Here is a 19,419-nt window from a genome sequence, read left to right as displayed (position 1 = left end):
TTTCTTAAATAACATTTTGACTAATTAAAGATTAAAAATGTATTAGAGTTTCTAAACTACCCATACACATTACATGAAACAATGGCGTTTCTTTTCAGAAATTCTGGTTCCACGTGTCTGAAAGTTGCCAAAAACAAGGTTGAAAACAAAAATCAACAAGGTTGATTGTTTTAGATTGTAATCTAAAGCAAGGGGGGGGGGGAGAAGGCATATGCTCCCTTAGAGAACATAGGATAATTCAAGGGAGTCACAGGAGACAAACATGGAACAGGGAGGGGCACATTTTGAGGAGACACAGAAAAGCAAAAATCTGTATTGCTTTCTTGCTTTGTTGCTCATTCAATCAATCAACCAATCAACCAATCAATCAATTTTGATAGCTGCCGGTCTCAGTCAATGACTCTTGGCGGCTTACAATTACTACAAACATTGTCTTGCTAATGCCTGGAAACACACCAGTTATTATCCCATGTCCATATCCAGCAATGGCACCTGGACAGGTGGAACACAGAAGGAAAACAAGGTCAAAGGGGGCCACAAGCAAAAGAAGGTTGAGGAACACTGCACCAAAGCATTTTCAGTTTCTTCCAATGTTGTACCATAAATCTGACAAGTTGGCACTGTTGTCTGTGATTGTGATCAACAACAGATCACACTCAATAGTACAATAGCATCCTGCTTAAGGAAGTTCTGTATGGGTGCATTCCTTTTGTCCTTTTAATATGCTTTTAGGAAGGGCTTTTTTGTCATAGAACGCCCAGAACGGAGTTCCGGCACCTTTTTTGGATGGAACCTTGTAGGGTAGGCAAGGCAGGTTGTATGACATGGGTGAGTTCCGGCACTTTTTTTTTTTTTTTTTTTTTTTTTTACAAAAAAGCACTGCTTTTAGGGAGAAAACATCAATGAACAGAAAATAACTTTCTTTTCCCTTGAGTCTGCCATTTTCAACTATGATAAAGATAAGTAAAGACTGCCTCCTTGTGGCAGTTAGGTTAGAATCTAAATTAGTCACACGGCTGATTCACATAGTGTAGGTGCTATTTGCACCAGCTCAAGTACGGACTACTGATTATTACTAGAGGTACCCTGTATCATCCTCTAGTTTTACTCAGCCCATAGGAAGGCAACCTCCACCCATCATTTTTCTCATTTGTGGCCGCTTATGCAGTGTTCTCCTGTTCATCCACAATGCTTCACTTCAGCACCTCCACTCCAACACTGGCTATTGTGCTCTGGAATAGCTCCTCTTCTCTGGACTCTCCTTCATGGCCATTTTTTTTTTTTTTTTACAAATTCAGCAGCAAACAGTAAAAGCTGGACTTTCTTCCCTGTCCTCTCCCTCCTGCCAGGTTCATTGATGGACCTATGACAGTGCACTTTTTAAAAAATCACTTTGGTTTCAGTTGAAATTGACAAGAATTCTGCTACTTTCCCATTCAAGCCTAAGCGATAGGAAAAAAAAATGGTAAAACTGAAATTTTCTCTTTCCTCCACTTTTATTAATTCGGAGAAAGTAAGGAAGCAGGAGAATCCTCCAATCAGGAACGCTGGTAAATATGCTCTGGACAGAAGATCAGGCCAGCACAGTGACCAAAATGAAGGAAAGGGTTTAAAACCAGAAAGGGATTTCTTAAGCCAACTTTATTTCTGGAAGGTCTAGAAAGAGTGCAGAGAAGACTAATAAAGATGTTTAGGGGACTGGAGGCTAAAACATAGGAAGAACAGTTGCAGAAATTGGGTATGTCCAGTTTAATGAAAAGAAAGACTAGGAGTGACATGATAGCAGTGTTCCAATATCTAAAGAGCTGCCACAAAGAGTTTGCAGTCTGTCTCTGTGTTCATGAATAAACATGAATAAACGTGACGATACCTCCCGCCTACCAGACATCTGGAAACTAGCCCTAATCAACAAATGAGTCCTAGCCACGAAAACTGACACTGGACCCAGAACAACACAGTACGCCACCACCATTCACCCTCACCAGACCCAAACCCAAGCCCAAACCCATCCCTCAGACAAAATGCAACCACCATCCAGAAGCCAAACCACGATGACATCACCAGCTGCTGCACCTCCCTCCGACCCCCACACAAAGCAAACGGACACACGCCATGAACACAGAGCCAGTCCACAAATTCGGAGCCAAACCAAAGCCCAGTATGCTACATCACAGCCTTCTGCTCTGGACATCACATCACAGAACTCAGGAGGTTACAACGCTAAAGCTCAGGATGTTACAACACAGCCAACCACCCAGGATGTTGCAACACAAAACTCAGGATATCACTACACTAGATTTCAGTATGTAATCACACAACCCATTACCCAGGTCGTTATAACACAAAAGACTAATGGGCACACAGCCAGCACCTCAACTACTCACGATGTTACGAAACAGCCAAACAATCCACAAACAATAACTCCAACACAGCCAACCAACCCACCTACAGCAACTAAGCAAGTACTCCACACACACACACCAATATTTATAGAGAGACGGCAGCTCCGATCACACTTTGCTCGCACAAGCATGAAGCCGAAGACCCCAGCCTGAAGATAACGAGTGGGACCTCGTCGAAACATCGCCAAGATACTCTCAATCTTACACGGAAAAAGACCCGAATACGCCAAGACCTGCATATATATATATAAGTTCATTTTTTATGTTTTAATAATTATTTGTGAGGAAGATGGGCAGTTTCTAAATTTGATAAATAAATGAAGTAAATAAAATTTCTTATTCAGCAATCCGAATTGTTTCACAGACCTCCAACAGCTGATGTTTAAATTGTTAAAAATCATTCAAAATTGCCTCTCTGGGGACCAGGTTGGACAAATTTCTTATGGATGTTTGGGGATCAGAATTTCTGAGGTGGAAGTTTGCTCTGTCCGCCTTAGAGAGAGAGACATTTTCATGAGAGCCACAGGACTGCAGTCTTAACATTCAATTAGAACTATTTGGAAAACAGACCTTTTGATGTATACCAGAGGTCCCCAACCTTTTGAGCACCAGGGACCAGTTCCGTAGAGAGATTTTTCTGCGGACTGGAAGGGGTATGGTTTCATGTACTGCCTGCATCCCGCTTGTTTGCACGGGCCAGTTTCTGGCATGTCGCAGCCTGGTGCCGGTCCACAGACCGGGGGTTGGGGGTCCTTGATGTATACAGTTCAGAACTATAATTGAAAATCTTACTAACTCTTGATCTTTCTTTAGGTATGTGGAGTAATGTGTTTTCCTATAACCTCTTGGATGCCTGGCATGGAATTGACAGTCCAGAAGACAGTTTTTGGTACAGCTATACCCAGGACAAAATAAAGCAAATAGGTTAGTAAAATACAAGTCACTTTAAATTTGATTATGGATTTTAATTATTTAGTTTATACGATAACCTTCTAGTCTTGAGTATCAATTCTAGGGATAAAATCCTGGGTGTAGACCTGCTGCCACCACCACCAGCAGGTCCATCAGGCTGCCACTGCTGCCCGGAGCAGGCGCCCCGCCCAGCACAAAGGAGGCGAAGTGGCCAACTAGCAAGCTCAAGTAGAGGTGGTAGAGCAGAGGTCACCAACCATTGTCGATTGGTTGACTGGAAGAAAAGGGAGGGGGAAGCATTTTACATGCGTACATGTGCGCACGGGGCCATGAGCAGGCACGAACTGCAAATGGGGTGGGGCTAGGGCCTGCATGATACTCACTGCCCCGTTCTTGTGGTGCAGTGCCTTATATCTGCACCCCACGGTGCAGCAGCAGCCGTTTTTGCGCCTTGCAGCATGGTGGCCCATTTTTGCGCCCCCTGGTTTTTGCATGCCAGAGGTGACACTCAGAGGTGCCTCCCTTCCCCCCCTGAGGGCACCACAATGCTGATGTGGCTCTGGCACTTTGTGAAAAATAAGTGGGTTTTGGGTTGCAATTTGGGCACTCGGTCTTTAAAAGGTTCGCCATCACTGGTTCTCAATCAGTATAATCAATATCATTATACAAGGATGAGGTCTAATGTCAACTAGCCAGCTCTGTATCATGCCTGATTACACCCAAAAAAGCTTCATTCACTAGCCATGTGGACAGCTGCAGGAATTTTATTCCACATACAGTCAGAGAATAACCTACCTATTATATTAACTCTATATTAATAAGCATATGAAAAGAATATCTGTGCTGCATTTATGTATATGTATGTCTGTACATATGTTTGTAAGTATGTATATTTATATGTATATATGTGTATATATGAACAAATATACATACACACATACAGGCACACAATCTCTCTCTCCCTTCTTCCCTCCCTCTCCCCACTCCCTCCATATAGGGTACACCAAAAATTGAGCTCCATAGGCCAATCACAATATGTTTTACTCTTTTTTTTTTCACAGAAACTGCTACTGAATTCAGAATTGTTCAAAGGTCAAGTAACAAGAGTGTTTAGAAGAAAATGGAAACCAATTCAAAACATTTTTAATATACAGAAATGCATATAATAAATGTTCTATGGGGCTTGGCTTTTGGTACACTTTAAAGTGATATAATCAATGCCGAAAATTTTGCAATATACATTAGTCTTATCTTTTCCTCTTAGTCTTTGCTCCTCTAAATTAACTTATGTATCTTCTGTTCTTCAGAAGAAAAACCACCTCTTCCACCAGTAGCTGAAGCAGTGAATACTTATCTGGTCACGCCTAGACATATGATTATGAAGATAATTCGCGAAATCATAACAGAGCGTGTATTAACATCAGAAGTCTACAATTTCTTAAATGGATTCCAATTAAACAATGGATATCTAGAGAATGAAAATTTTTATATATGGAAAGGTACATGGTAAATGCTAAGAAAATTTGTATCAGTTTGTTCATTAACATGATGGCTGACTTGATTTTTTTAAAAATGCAAGTGTTTATGCTAAAATATACTTAGTAAGCTGTCCAAAATTGGACATATCTCTCCCTTGAAAATAGCAATTGTCAAATAAACTACAATGGTTGGATTCTTCAAGCCAAATGAACTACATTAACAGCTTTGCACAATATGTGAACCTAGCCGCTAAAATGAAGCATTTGAAGTCCAAAGTAACAAAGAGTCGAATGAGTTCACAATCTGGCTCAGATATGTTACTGGAATGTGACTTGGATAATTCTAATTCCACAATATTTTAAATGAACAATAAAATAATATTGCTAAGGGTATTTGCAAGAACTGAAGAATATCACATACCAATGGGTAAGATTTTTAAGGAGTATTAAAGTATAGTTCTAAATGGAGATTAATTTAACAAAATATTCTTTTTCACATTTATTGTATACCACAGCGAATGTTTTTAAAAATTGGTAGTTAACTTTATTATGTTGAAAGTATAATGTGGGTGATATTGATTTGTCTGCTTTTGCCCATTTTTGTTTAATTTCCATATATTTATTAATACAGTATTAAATCTGAATTCCTGAGATGTATTCACTTTATGTGCTGGCGATCTCTCAATATTATGGAAATACAGCTCATGTAGTCAAGGTTTAATGATTGGTGCAAAAATTAGACTGAATGAAGCATGTTGTTCTCTTTATTTTCTGCTTTTAGTTCCCCTCCTCCCTTTTTTTCCAATCTCTTTTTCTTTCTCTTCTGTTCTTTCATTTATTAAAACAAATATATCAGCAGTGAATCAATTACTTTCTTGTTTTCTCCTCATTTGCTACCTCATTCTTGTTCCACACTGGCAATTTTCAGGGCAACAGTGCCTTCAAAAGAACATTTAGTTATAGAGAGACAGGTTTCCTTTGGATCAGATATAAATGGATAATAAGCTGTTTCAAATAACATTCCATACTGCACAAGATATGGTTTGTGAATGTGGAAATGTGATGTGTGTGTGTGTGTGTGTGTGTGTGTGTATAAAATTAGAAGTTGAATTAAATCAAGATGCAGCAAACTATGTTTTGAAGTTATGAGCTGTTAATGAAAATGCTTGCCTTTCAGATACTGTACTGGACACTTTTCCTAACCAGCTAATGACTCCGTTGGAATATCTGAGCCTTGTGGATACAGCTGCCTTTATAGATACCAGTTATGCACCACTGATGAAGCCAGAAAGAAAAGTGGATGTCATTATACATTTGAATTATTCTACAGGCTCACAAACCGCAGTGAGATGATTTACAATTGTTGTTTTTGTTTAATTAATTTGTGTCTTACATTTACAGAATTCTACAGAAAAGAACTCTGAGAATTCAGACTTGTTCATGTCTATATATGTGTTTTTGTTTGGTCTGAGAATGCTAGCATTAAATGGGCTTAAAATAATGGTGCCATTCCCTCTGGGGACAAACATACACAACTGCATTTTCACTCATAATCAGGGCTTTTTTTGTCATAGAACGACCAAAACGGAGTTCCGGCACCTTTTTTTGGATGGAACCTTGTAGGATAGGCAAGGCGGGTTGCATAATGTGTGTGAGTTCCGGCACCTTTTTTTTTTTTTTTTTTTACAAAAAAGCACTGCTCATAATAAACACTATTATTATAGTACTGGCAACAAGAAAACCTTCTTTAAAAGTCTTGGAGATTATTTGTGGAGGTCACAAAACTGGGTAGAAGAGGATTTGCCCTTACCTCCATATCAGTGTCTTCTCTCCTCAATCTGTCTGGCCAAAGATTTTGGTAAAGTGATTAACATTCCAGAGCTCAAATTAACAGGGACGTTTACTGTTGATGTCAATAGCTAATCCCAGTGTGTAATGCAAGTTACAAATATATAGGTTTTTTACAGGGGGAAGACCTCCAAGGTCCCTTCCAACTCTGTTATCCTATCCTATCCTATCCTATCCTATCCTATCCTATCCTATCCTATCCTTTCCTTTCCTATCCTATTCCATTCCATTCCATTTTCCATTCTCCATTCCATATCCTATCCTATCCTATCCTATCCTATCCTATTCCACTCCATTCCATTTTCCATTCTATTCTATTCTATTCTATTCTATTCTATTCTATTCTATTCTATTCTATTCTATTCTATTCTATTCTATTATTTATTGATGGTCAATTTTAAGGGAGAAAAACACAAGGCATTGTCAAATCCAGTGAAAAGATTAAAGTCTCTTGGGAAGCTATTATGGCTTGAAGGCACTGCATGGAGCACACGAAGTTGGGAAATTATAGGAAGTTGTACCAGTGCCACCCTATACTTAAGTATATCTTAAATGCAAGAAATCCTGAGACTACATCTACCCACAGCCAGTACTGATCAGTTCTGATTACAAGATTCAGGTTATTCAGGAACAACAGTCTACTTCTGGGTAGATATCAAGCCTAAACATTCCAAAAAAAGAAACATTCTTCCATTTTTGCCTAAAGGGGCCAATGAAGTTCTCCTATGCATGACTTTGATGTATGAAAAGCAATCTGAAGATTGTAAGGACCAAATTCAGAATCCAGTCTAAATCAAGACATAGATAATTTTCACAGACAGGCTTTAATGGTATGTGGAAATAATATAGACAAGACGCACACATAGACAAGAGTCTGTTAATTACAATAACAGGATCAGCTTACAGTAAAATAGAATTAGCTCCTCTAATCTTATTTCTTGTCTGGTCTACATTGTAAAGCTAATATCAATGTTGCAAGCCTTTAAAATACTTCTTTTCCCCATTCCCTTTCTAGCTCCAAAACTAGAAGGATCTCTTCTGAGCCACTTGATCTTCCCACATTCCTGCTGTAGGCTAATCTGCCTTTTAGCCAACTATTCCCTCAGTTGTGTCTTGTTGCCGTATCTCCCAAGGCCATCCCCATATACCATTATACAGGCTCAGTGGATGTTCATTTACCCAGACACATTCTTTGTGCACAGATAAGTTGAATTGTGTGCCAAGAGAGATAATCCTTAACTAATAGATCCCTACAAAGTCTTCTGACAAGTGCAAGAAATCAGGAACCAGGGTTGCTCAAATAACAACCTCAACATACAACAGTCCTCAACATGCAACAGTTCATTTAGTGACCGTTCAAAGTTACAACAGCACTGAAAAAAGTGACTTATGACTATTTTTCACAGTTATGCCTTTGCAGCATCCCTGTCATCATATGATCAAAATTCAGACAACTTGTCTGAACAATTTGACAACTTGTTCATATTTATGACCGTTGCTCTGTCCTAAGGTCATGTGTTCACTTTTTATGACCTTCTGACAAGCAAAGTCATTGGGAAGCCAGATTCACTTAACAAACAGGTCACTAACTTATCAACTGCAGTGATTCACTTAACAACTGTGGCAAGAAAGGTTGTAAAATGGGGAAAAACTCACTTAACAACCTAAATTTGGGGCTCAATTGTGGTCTAAGTTGAGGACTACCTGTACAAGTTTATTCCATGCTATCTCTAAACATGAATCTGTACTATTAATGGTCAAGACAAATTAGCGGTAGATAAGAGTCAATGGAATTTAAGGATGGCTGGACTTAGATCTATTGTGGGCACAAAGGGACTCCACACTGATGATGCGCTTGACCCCTCCGTTGGGCTCAACCTAGTCATCTCTGACCCCTTCCCTTGATTTCTTAGGTAGAAATGAATTGGAGTAAAATATCAAGAAATAAGCTGCCTCAATCAAGAACGTAATCTGACTATCATTACCGCAACTTATTATTCTTATTATTGCTATTATTTGCTTTGTCCTGTGATAATCTAGCCTTTAGATGAAGCTTCCAGATACTTTGCAAAGCAAGGGATTCCTTTCCCCAAAATAGATCTGAGTACAGAAAAGAATCTGAAGGAGTGCTATGTTTTTGAAGATGCTACAGATTCCAAAGCACCTATTGTGGTTTTTTTCCCACTAATAAATGATACCTTCATGAAATACAAAGCACCAGGTAAGTTCCTTGTTTCCTTAACAGAACTAATCTTTTTTCCCACAGGTGAACATTCATCATTTGGTGAACTAAACCATCTACTACACTTGTGCTATTATAAATCAATAAATTTGGAAGTTTATACAAGCCTATCATCATTACTCATAATCCTCCACCTGAGTTACCCTTCATTTTCTAAGTTTAGATAACTCTTATTTAAAAAATATCTTGATAGTTGTCCCAAAGCTGCTTTTTCAAAAGGCAACTGGATTTGTTTTTCCTTGAAAATGTTTTGGTTCTCATCCAAGAAGCTTCTTCAGTTCTAGTCAGTTGTACAGCCTTGGAGTAGTCAAGAAGATATTAAACTGTTTAAATTATATTAAGTCAGTGGTATATAGTCTGGAGTCCCAGGGACATATATGAACCTATAATTCTGGGTTTGGTCCAAAGGAGCCCTGGGAAATTTGTCCCCAAATTGTACTGCTTAATATGACAATGGAGGGAAATTGTTAAAGACATTGGGAGAAATTACATTAAATTAAGAATTTGTCCCGTATTTTTCTCCTACCTTTTTCTATTTCCTGAATGCAATACTTAGCACAACATTCAAAGACTGCCGCCTCCCCTCCCCCCACAAAGTTAAGCTTTCTTATGTTAAATGGATCTAATATTATGGGCATTATCATGCCTTTGAAGTGCATGTCTTTCCTTCATCTCCAGCATTCATTGCGACTTGTTTTAGAGTCTTCAGCCTTTGCGTCATTAGTGTGCTACTCCATCCCACAACAAACAGGAAGTTATGAAGAATGGAAGTTCCTGTTTGTTTGTGGGATGAACTAGCACCCGAATGATGCAAAAGCTGAACTTAGGGAAATACATGCTTTGTAGCTCAACAGCTGAATGTCTATAGGATTCCTTCTCAATAACCCTGCCATTCTGCTATAATGGATGGATAATGGAGCCAACGTTATTCTATTCCAGTGCATCCTTGGTTCCCTAACTGTCACCAGAAAGACTGAAAACATGGATCAGTGTTAAGGATATTTATATATTTTTGTCTCTTTAATGCCATGAGGAAAACAAGGCAGAGTGGAAGAGTACCAGAACACTCTCTCCCACATTGTGTTCTGGGTAGTGTAGATGTTTTTCTGTTANCCTGCCCAGGCAGGAACCCTACACCATTTCAGACAAACGGCTGTCCAGTCTCTTCTTAAAAACTTCCAGTGTTGGAGCATTCACCACTTCTGGAGGCAGGTTGTTCCATTGGTTAATTGTTCTAACTGTCAGGAAGTTTCTCCTTAGTTCTAGGTTGCTTCTCTCCTTGATCAGTTTCCACCCATTGCTTCTCGTCCTGTCTAAGATTTCATATTTCTCATTCTGCTTTCTTAACCAAAGCAGAGCATCAATGTAATAAATACGTAATAGTGTAAAATTGCTACATAAGTCAATGGAAGGGAAAACATATTGCCCTTGAGTCATTTCAAAACTCAATTCAGCTATAACTCCTATTTGGAATTAATGAGTGTATTATTTTTGTGATTTATGATGGCTAATGTTGAAATATGGTGGAAGCTGTAATTCAGGAAGCCACAGGTTCCCCATCCCTGATGTAATCCAGCAGCAGAAGGTTTAGATCAGATCAACTCTTGTGATCGACAATCATAAAATGATATTGACTTGGTTCTGTAATAGGGATAGCACAGTGGTGGGATCAAATATGTGAACAACCAGTTCTCTGTGTGGATGCCACTTCTGGAAGTCCATTCTGGGCCTGGGTAGCAAAAAAATAGCTACCGGTTCTGCTGAACTGGTGCGAACCAGCTGAATCCCACCACTGGGATAGTAGCACTAATAAAAAGATATAGACTTTTGTTGTGTAGATTTTGAGCAAATAATATATTTAGTGTTAAATGGTGTTTTGCAGGTATGAAACGTGGTCCCACTGAATTGAAGCAAGGTGAAGTTGATCTAACTAGTCCTCTTTCTCCATATGGAATACAAAACTTTCAATACACTGAGGAGAATTTTGATAAGTTAATAAACCTAACTACTTACAACATTCAGAACAACAAAAACTCAATTATTCAAGCTTTACAAAGAGCAATAGAGAGAAAAAAACATCAAACAAAATAGATATCTTTTCAAATACAACTGGAAGACTGCTGAACCAGCTATTGCAATTTATGTGGATTAATTTATCATCAATGGCTATGTCAGTTTACAATATATTAAGACTATAATACATTTTGATTATGACATTATATTAGTAGATCTCAGGAGCATTTGATCTGTATAATAGCATCTGAATTACAGAAAGTTTTCCCAGGAATATTCATTGAACAGTCATTTCTTGATGCTCGAGACGTCGAACAAAATGTGCCTTAAGTGATATGATTCACAATTGTATTCTTTGCTTCCTTCATGTGTATGTTTGACCTTATTGTTCTTGATATTATTATTTGGATGGTTATTGATGTGACTACAAGTTATTATATCTCTAATTTATTAGGTAATAAATATAATATGCTTATTATGTATTTCTAATAGCCAATATTGTCTGACCAGTTTACAAATATTTTTTAAAAATCTATGAAAGATAAAAATAATATGATAACATTATTCTTTTTCCTCTGTTCTCAATAAATAAACTAAGCAGAAAATATCTTGCAACTGGAAGCTATATTTTAAGAGGGAATTGGGCCCTTGGGTCTCTAAAGAGGTTGGCATCTTCTAAGCAACATGAGCAAAAGAGGTTGGGGGATTAATATAACTACTTTATATCAGTGTAAAAATAAACTTTAAAAGTTGCATGGCAAGAGGAGCAAGAACTGCCAGTTCTTGACAAAGAAGAAGAAAAGCGACCTCGTTTAATCTGAAATATTGGGATGGATAATTAAGGTATTGCGAAAGAAGAAAAGATTCAGGGTAGGAAAGCATCATTCTGGAAATGTCAAGTGAATTCAAATTGTGAGAATTAGATAAAAGGGGAAAATCCTTTAGTGGGGTGGGATTGATTTGAGGCTTATTGGGTTTTTTGGTCTCTTTTCTGCAAAATAGTGTTTGTTAACATTGTCCTTCGATGATATTAGATTACCCCCAAACTCAGCTTGATCAAGTGTGCCAGATCGTTCACACATTTCCAAGGAAAACAGTATTTTCAATATTTGTTTGGGGGTGGGTGGGAAGGGCAACATAAGGCTATATCACATGTGATAATTAAACGACAATGTTACGTTTTCAAGGGGAAAAGTCACTATTTGGTTTCCGTTGTTTGTTCTTTCTTTCAAAATGCCAGCCACTGCTTTCTTGACTGAAAATAGGGTGGATAATTTTGAGATGCTATGTTTGCACAGCTCAGGTAATTTCACAGGAATTTGCCTTGATAGGCAGGATATAATTGAACATCATGTGCTGTTACTATAGCGTATTTATTAATTTCTACTACTGTCTATAAAGATGGAGGGAGCTCCAATTACTGTGTCTAAGTACGAGTTTTCATTTTTTAAGAGTTTTTGTTTGTAAAATACTTCCGGTTAAAATGGGAAACACCATAAGTAGTAATTAATTTACGTGTTTTGAATTTTGCCTAGTATCTCAAACCTCTCCCTTTGATGAATTGTTTTCACGTGGGTGCAGTCATTTCAATCTTTCACAATTTAGTCCAGTGTGGCAATATGAAGTTGGAGAATTATATATGACACCAAAGATGACAGGAAACAAACACAAATCATTGTGAGTGCAAATATGGTAACCCTGTTAAAAATACAGTCTTATCAAATCCAATACCTTGTTTTGCAGAATGGTCAGTCAAGGCTTCTAGGAAACATATGTACAGGGCTGGATGAAAATTGTCCACTCCTACTGTTATTTCTTAGTATCTGTTATTCATGGGCATATTACTTCTACCAATAAAGGAGAATATTTGTAGCTCAGAGTTGAAATGAGGGGTCCTTGCTGCTCTCTGAGTTTGTTTGTTTTCTTGCTGATGTTTCATTAAACAAACTATGTGACATCATCAATGCCAGCCCTAGTCCAGTGCTGGTTCTGATGATGTTACCCAGTTTGGGTAATGAAACGTCTGCAAGAAAACAATCAAGCTCAGAGAGCACCAAGGACCCTTCATATTACTTCTAACTTGAGAGATAGAACATAAGTCATTACAAGTAGTTCCTGACATGTTTCTTTTTCCATATTCCCTTTGAGGCCATCAATACAATCAGTGACACCCACTGGGAAGCTTCAAAACAGGCAAGATTTTAGGCACATGCCTCAGTCCAAGGCCCACCAATTTGTACACCTGTATGATGTTGTCAAAAGTAGAAAAAGGTGGAGATTGGTTTGCAATGCTGTGTTTACGATCTTCCCTATTTTGACCCTCCCTTAAAGATACTACCATAATGTTATTACTATTTTATTTTATTTTTTAAGGAATTCATATGTTGCCAACACCAAGAACCGATTTATGCCATGGCTTTTCTATAGGTGCTGTGAAGAAGCATTTAAAATTACTCATATCAAACAAACCTGTTTTTCATCTGGGCAGTGACAATGTTTTAGTCACAAAACAGGTTGTTGGCTTTACGCTTTGTTCTGCAAAGCCCTGCATTTCCCCTTTTCACAGTTCATCTTGTGTCTTCCTACGTTTGCATGTGAGCAAATGGAAGCCAGGCGAGATAAGCTAGATAGATCAGCAGGTTTGTTTAGAGATGACGTATCTTTTCATAGTGTAGCTTCCATGCAGTTGATTTCATTATCCCAGATCAGCTGTTAGATGACTTCAATAGTACAGTTACTATCATTATATTACTTTGCAGCTGGAATACTACAGGTAGTCCTCAATGGAGTCTGCCCATTACCAGATTTCACCCTCTGGTCTTCCTGATCCAGTCATTAAATAACCCTGTGGGTCATTAAACAGAGCATGGGATGCTTCGGGGCTGGGGGGAGGCCTGGGAGGCTTAGCAAAGATCCAGGTCTGCCTGCCCTGGACTTCCCAAGGCATCCCCTGCCCCCTGAAACCTCCCTGTGCTCTGTTTCCCACCCCTCAGGCTCCCCACAGCTCTTAAAACCTGCTCCCCCCCAACAGGATTCCCACAGACCTTCTTCCCTTACACCAGGTTCCTGCAGAACTTGGGCCACTTACCTACTACCCATTATCCATCACACACTTAAAGATCTCTGGAGCTCCTGGCTTCATGTTGGGGAAGGAGGGCATATCACTCTGACCTTCCCTGAGTCATGTAACCAGAATTTCAGCACAATCACAATTCCTTGTGACCACATTGAAACAGTGCCTGCTTCTGTGATATGGCCACGTGCCCCAGCAATGAAGTGATCCATTCTGCTTCTCTAATACAGTCTGCGCAGTGCTGTGGAAAGCTCTGGGGAGGAGGTCCAAGGCTTGCAGAGACTTGGTGGGGTGGGATGGGGAGGGAGATAGGCCTAGGGACGCTGCAGCATTCCTGCAGTTGGTCATAAGAGTGAATGACTGCAGGGGTGCTGCAGTGGCTGTAGCTTCGAAACTGGGTCATAAGTAGTGTATGGGCAGTCTGTTGTAACTTCAAACAGTTGCTAAGCAACTGGTTGTAAGTTAAGGACTACCTGTATGGTCTTTAATGTTTTTATACTGAAGTTCTATAATACATGTTATGTGAATCAAACAGAATGAATGCATAACATTAAAAAAATCGACTTCTCTCAAATTACACTTGACAGTCATAAAACATTTTGTGCTATAAGCATCTGTTCAATCACAAGAGTATATATGGCATTGGGTGGGATACAAATGCAGAGGAGAGAAAGAACTAAACACACATAAGGAAATCGAAGAGTTATTCATAAATTTGGTTTCCACAAATCTAATGACAAAAGCATAAATGCAAGATGTGACGGGGTTTATTTATTTAATAAGGATCCTTCCAAAGTACCTACATATATTTCTCCATAATACAGAAAAGGAAGAAAAAAAAACCCAGACAGAATTATCTTTCACAACCTCACTCCTCAAGGCAAAGAGCTATTATTTAGCAGGTTTTCCTACTGAAGTAGGAGAAAATGGGCTGGGATCCCTGTTTCTCTTCTGCAATCCAAATGGGCGGACCTAATGTTTAGTTTTAAGGTACTGTACCTTCATACTGATTGCTGCCGGCATAACTGGAAGAATGTATCAGCAGCACCAGCCAATTAAGTTGACTTATAAAGCAATACCTGCCCTGAGTGAGACCATAGCAGGACCACTCTCTCAGGTAAGGTACCTTTTCTTCTGGGAAAATGTAATCTGTGTTTTTGTTATTTATTTGTGCTGAGACTTTGGGGTATTGGGGAAAAAAAGATATTAGAAAATAAATGTGTATTTATTTTCTGCAGAAGGCTGCAGAAGGGCTAAGTACAGTAGACACCTTTTTTTTTTCCTGATAACTAAACTGGCAAAGGATATTGATTTTTTTTCTTTCTCTTATTCACTATTGTATCCCTACCACCAGTATAGTCATAGCAACAGGTTTGTATGAAAAATAAGTTGCATACCAGATCATCAATTTGGGGAATCCACAATCAGGCAAGAGATGCTGCTGGAAGTTTGCCTAGTTCCATTATTTGGAGACTGTGATCACACAGCAGAAGGATGCAGTCTTCTGATATCTCTGAATTCATCCCTGTAAGATGATTAAATATGCCCTAGTGAAATGGGGAGCAGCCAACTTCAAAGGAAATTCAATGATCACAGAAGTGGCTGAGAAATTGTCATTTCATTTTTAATTTCTCTCCCATATAAGGAATTTGCTCAGATCTGACCAAGGTCAGTGTTGCTATGGTTACAATTAGTAGAAACCCTGTTTAAAACAATCGAGTTGGGATAGTAAAAAGTTCAGAGATGCAATTCCCAGAGAAGCCCTTTTGATGCCAGGAACCATCTCTCACACATTACAACTGACTGGGACTGGTTAATTTCACTTCAGTTCCAATGAATTCATTGACTTAAACTAACTTTCTTTAGCCAGTGGAATGGCTTGCCTTCAGAGGTTGTGGGTGCTCCATCACTGGAAGCTTTTAAGAAGAGACTTGACAACCACTTATCTGGAATGGTATAGGGTATCCTGCCTGAGCAAGGGGTTGGACTAGAAGACCTTCAAGGTTCCTTCTAACACTATTATTCTGTTCTGTTCTAACCCAGAGCTGACTGGATATAACTTTTCACATATCACACTAACCTGGCCTATTAACTACTTAAGCAAATAGACTAGTTGCACAGATATAAAATAGGTGGTATCTGGTCCAAAAGTAGTTACTGAGGAGAATCTAGGTGTCCTAGTGGACAACCACTTAAGTATAAGCCAGCAGTATGTTTCAGCTGCCAAAAAAGCCAATTCAGTCCTAGGCTGCATCAGCTGAGGATCACGTGAAGTAATAGAACCATTTTGTACTGAACTGGTAAGACCACACTTGGAGTACTGCATCCAGTTCTGGTTACCACGATACAAAAAAGATGCTGAGACTTTAAAAAAGAGTGCAGAGAAGAGTAAAAAAAAAGATGATAAGGGTTTTGGAGGCTAAACTATACAATGAATTATTGCTAGGTATGACTAGTCTAAGAAAGAGAAGAACTAGGGGGTGACTGGATAGCAGTCTTCTATCTTGAGGGGCTTCAGATTTGAGGGGCTGTCACAGAAAAGAGAGGGTTGACCTATTCTCTAAAGCACCTGAGGACAGGACAAGAAGTAACAGGCGGAAGATTATCAAAGAGAGATCCAACCTAGAATTAAGGAGAAATTTCCTGACAGTGAGAACAATTAATTAGTGGTATGGCTTGCCTCCAGAAGCTGTGGATGCTCCAACATTAGAGGTTTTTAAGAAGAGTTTGGACAACCATTTGTATGGAATGGTGTAGGGTCTCCTGTTTGAGCAGGGGGTTGGACTAGTAGACTCCAAGGTCCTTTCCAACCCTATTATTGTATGTTCTACATTCTAGTTGTCAACAATGAACATTTTTTGATTCCCTCCATTCCTTACTGTTATGCTATAATATGCAGTTAGAATTCAGCAATATTTCATACCTTATCCCTGACCTAACTGACAATTCTATACAAATATATCTTAAAATAGGCTCCACTAAAACCTATTAAATTTAACTATTTTAATTTTTAAAAACCACATTTTACAAAAAGCAGGATTAATTTTACATGTGTTTGTCTTTTGTTTGTGTTGTCAATTTTTTCATTCAAGGATAATTGTCCTCTTGTAATTTTTTTTAAGCGCTGGTTTTTAACTCTTATACCTTTTTGTTGATTGATTTCCTGCCTTTATTATTTATATAAATAACTCAAGGCAGCAAACACACACAATACTCCTTCCACCTCCTATTTTCCTCACAACAACAACCCTGTGAGGTGAATTGGACTGAGAAAGAGCCCAGAGTCACCCTTTTGTCTTTCGTGCCTAAGGTGGGACTAGAACTCATGGTCTCTTGGCTTCTAGCCTGGTGCCTTAACCACTAGATTAAACTAGCATCAACTATTCTCTATCAGGATTTACTAAAATATTTCTTATTTGGTCTATTAATAATAATAATAATAATGATAAAGTTGGAAGTGACCTTGGAGGTCATCTAGTCCAACCCCTGCTCAGGCAGGAAACCCTATACCATTTCAGACAAATGACTGCCCAGTTTGTGTACTACGTTAAAAAAAATCTTGACTTACATCTGTGTATGTGTGTGTGTGTGTGTGTGTGTTATTTAACATATTCATATGCACACTCTTTTTCCCTTCCAGGACTATTCTATAAATGTATCTCCCGTAGAAAGCGCAGAACTCCGACACAATGAAATACACTGTCATTCTCAGTGCAAGGTACTATGAACACTTAATTTTAGAAAAAGGTGAATTAAGTAATCATTAAAAAGAATGAAAACTGACTTAAGAACTATCTGAGCAGACTGATCATGATAGCCTCATCTCCAACAGTTGTAATGAAATAAATACAATTTATTTATTTAATGTTTATATAGCTACTCTAGTTGTTAATCACTGTTATAGTTTTGCCACTTTTTTCCCATATACAATTCATACTCTGTAATGGGTGTTACCACTTCAATGGCTGGGTTGACACACTGTACTAAGCCAAATTGAGTTTGGATAGTTTCAGATTTGCCTAGTGCGCTAACTCACCCAGTTGTGGTTCATTCAAAAACAAACTGAACAACATATCTTTACAGTATCTGATGAAGGACTTCGAAAATAGGTGGATTAAATTGTGCATTTATTCCCTTTTTGGGTTCTATGAGCCAGCTAGGCATGGTAGAAGTGATGTTTTGGATGTGAATGTATCTGGTATCAGCCAGTGAAACAGTATGGCAGTCAATTCTGTTCTTGAGCTGAAGAGTGGAGATGTGCCATGGCATGATAGTCAGAGCAGGGAAGAATCAGAATTCATGCAGTTGTTGACCCTTTTCAAAAGAAAGAATGCCTTATTGGCTAGATATATTTGAACTTATTGCATTCAAGCTTTTTTCTCTTCATTAGCACTATTTGTTTCTTTTAGCACAGTGTTTCTCAACCTTGGCAACTTTACGATGTGTGGACTTCAACTCCCAGAATTCTCCAGCTAGCGTTGCTAGCTGGAGAATTTTGGGAGTTGAAGTCCACACATCGTAAAGTTGCCAAGGTTGAGAAACACTGTAATAGCAGCAAGGAAATAATGATGAACAGCAACCAAGTCATGAAGTTGATAGGTTTGTGCCAAATACCTAATGAGCAAGGATAAAAAAGAGCCACTAATTCTCTCCTTCAGTTCCTCATATGTATAGGACAGGGATATACAATTAAAGTATACTATGAGGATAGTCAGATGAAAATCACACAGTATTTTTATCCATTTACAACATCAATGATAAATAACAATTAAGTGCATAGGAAGCTACCCACTGACTTCTCCATACCAAAAATTCCATCCACAGGAAAGGAAAGGTTGGAAGAAGTGGGTGTAAGTGATCTGTTCTCTTAATAACTATTGTGACCAAATGATCTGATCAGAGGAAGTGATGAATGCCAAACACAACATTTGTTCAATATGAATACATATGAACAATATCTTTTTTTTAAAAAAATAATAATCAAAGTTGACAAGAAATAATTTTTATCCAGTTCAGTACAATGTCACATGAGGATTTCAGTCATTACTTTCATAGTTGAGCTGCATTTGATTGGGAAAGATAGTAACATATCTCCCCATTCTCCTTAAGGTGCTCTGTGATGATTAATAGATTTAATTAAAGTAGGCAAACTTATGGAAATCATCTGCTCCTACTAGCTGCAGATGGCAGCCAAATGCCTATTAGACATACAGTAGGCAGCAAGTCAATTACACCCACTTCTCCCAAACTTTCTCAGCTGGGGTTCCATGAGAGATCATGACTGGGAAAAAAAATCTTTTTTTTTTTACTTTGCACGTTGCTATGCTGGTTGGGGAATTCTGGGAATTGAAGTCCACACATCTTCCTGCCGCCAAGGTTGAGAAACACTGATTTAAAGGATTTTCCATAGTAATAAGGTTGATAAAAGCTATCCTCACTTTAGGAAAGAGA

At 38.5% G+C, this 19,419-nt stretch overlaps 1 protein-coding gene across 1 annotated transcript in view; it reads left to right on the top strand.

Moving 5' to 3' along the window:
• Window positions 1-10,973, top strand: part of LOC107287427 (cytosolic phospholipase A2 epsilon-like) — a 38,898-nt gene extending 27,925 nt beyond the window's left edge. The window contains exons 16-20 of the mRNA XM_029284133.1: window positions 3,216-3,326; window positions 4,622-4,813; window positions 5,970-6,136; window positions 8,681-8,861; window positions 10,765-10,973. Of these exons, the coding sequence (XP_029139966.1) occupies window positions 3,216-3,326; window positions 4,622-4,813; window positions 5,970-6,136; window positions 8,681-8,861; window positions 10,765-10,973 (860 nt within the window). The remainder of the gene's footprint in view (window positions 1-3,215; window positions 3,327-4,621; window positions 4,814-5,969; window positions 6,137-8,680; window positions 8,862-10,764) is intronic.
• Window positions 10,974-19,419: the final 8,446 nt, after the last annotated feature.

Source organism: Protobothrops mucrosquamatus, unplaced genomic scaffold (assembly GCF_001527695.2).
Source record: "Protobothrops mucrosquamatus isolate PMUCROS unplaced genomic scaffold, P.Mucros_1.0 scaffold387, whole genome shotgun sequence".
Taxonomy (NCBI): Eukaryota; Metazoa; Chordata; class Lepidosauria; order Squamata; family Viperidae; genus Protobothrops; species Protobothrops mucrosquamatus.
The sequence above is the reverse complement of the archived record's forward strand: the minus strand, read 5'-3'. Positions and strand labels throughout refer to the sequence as shown.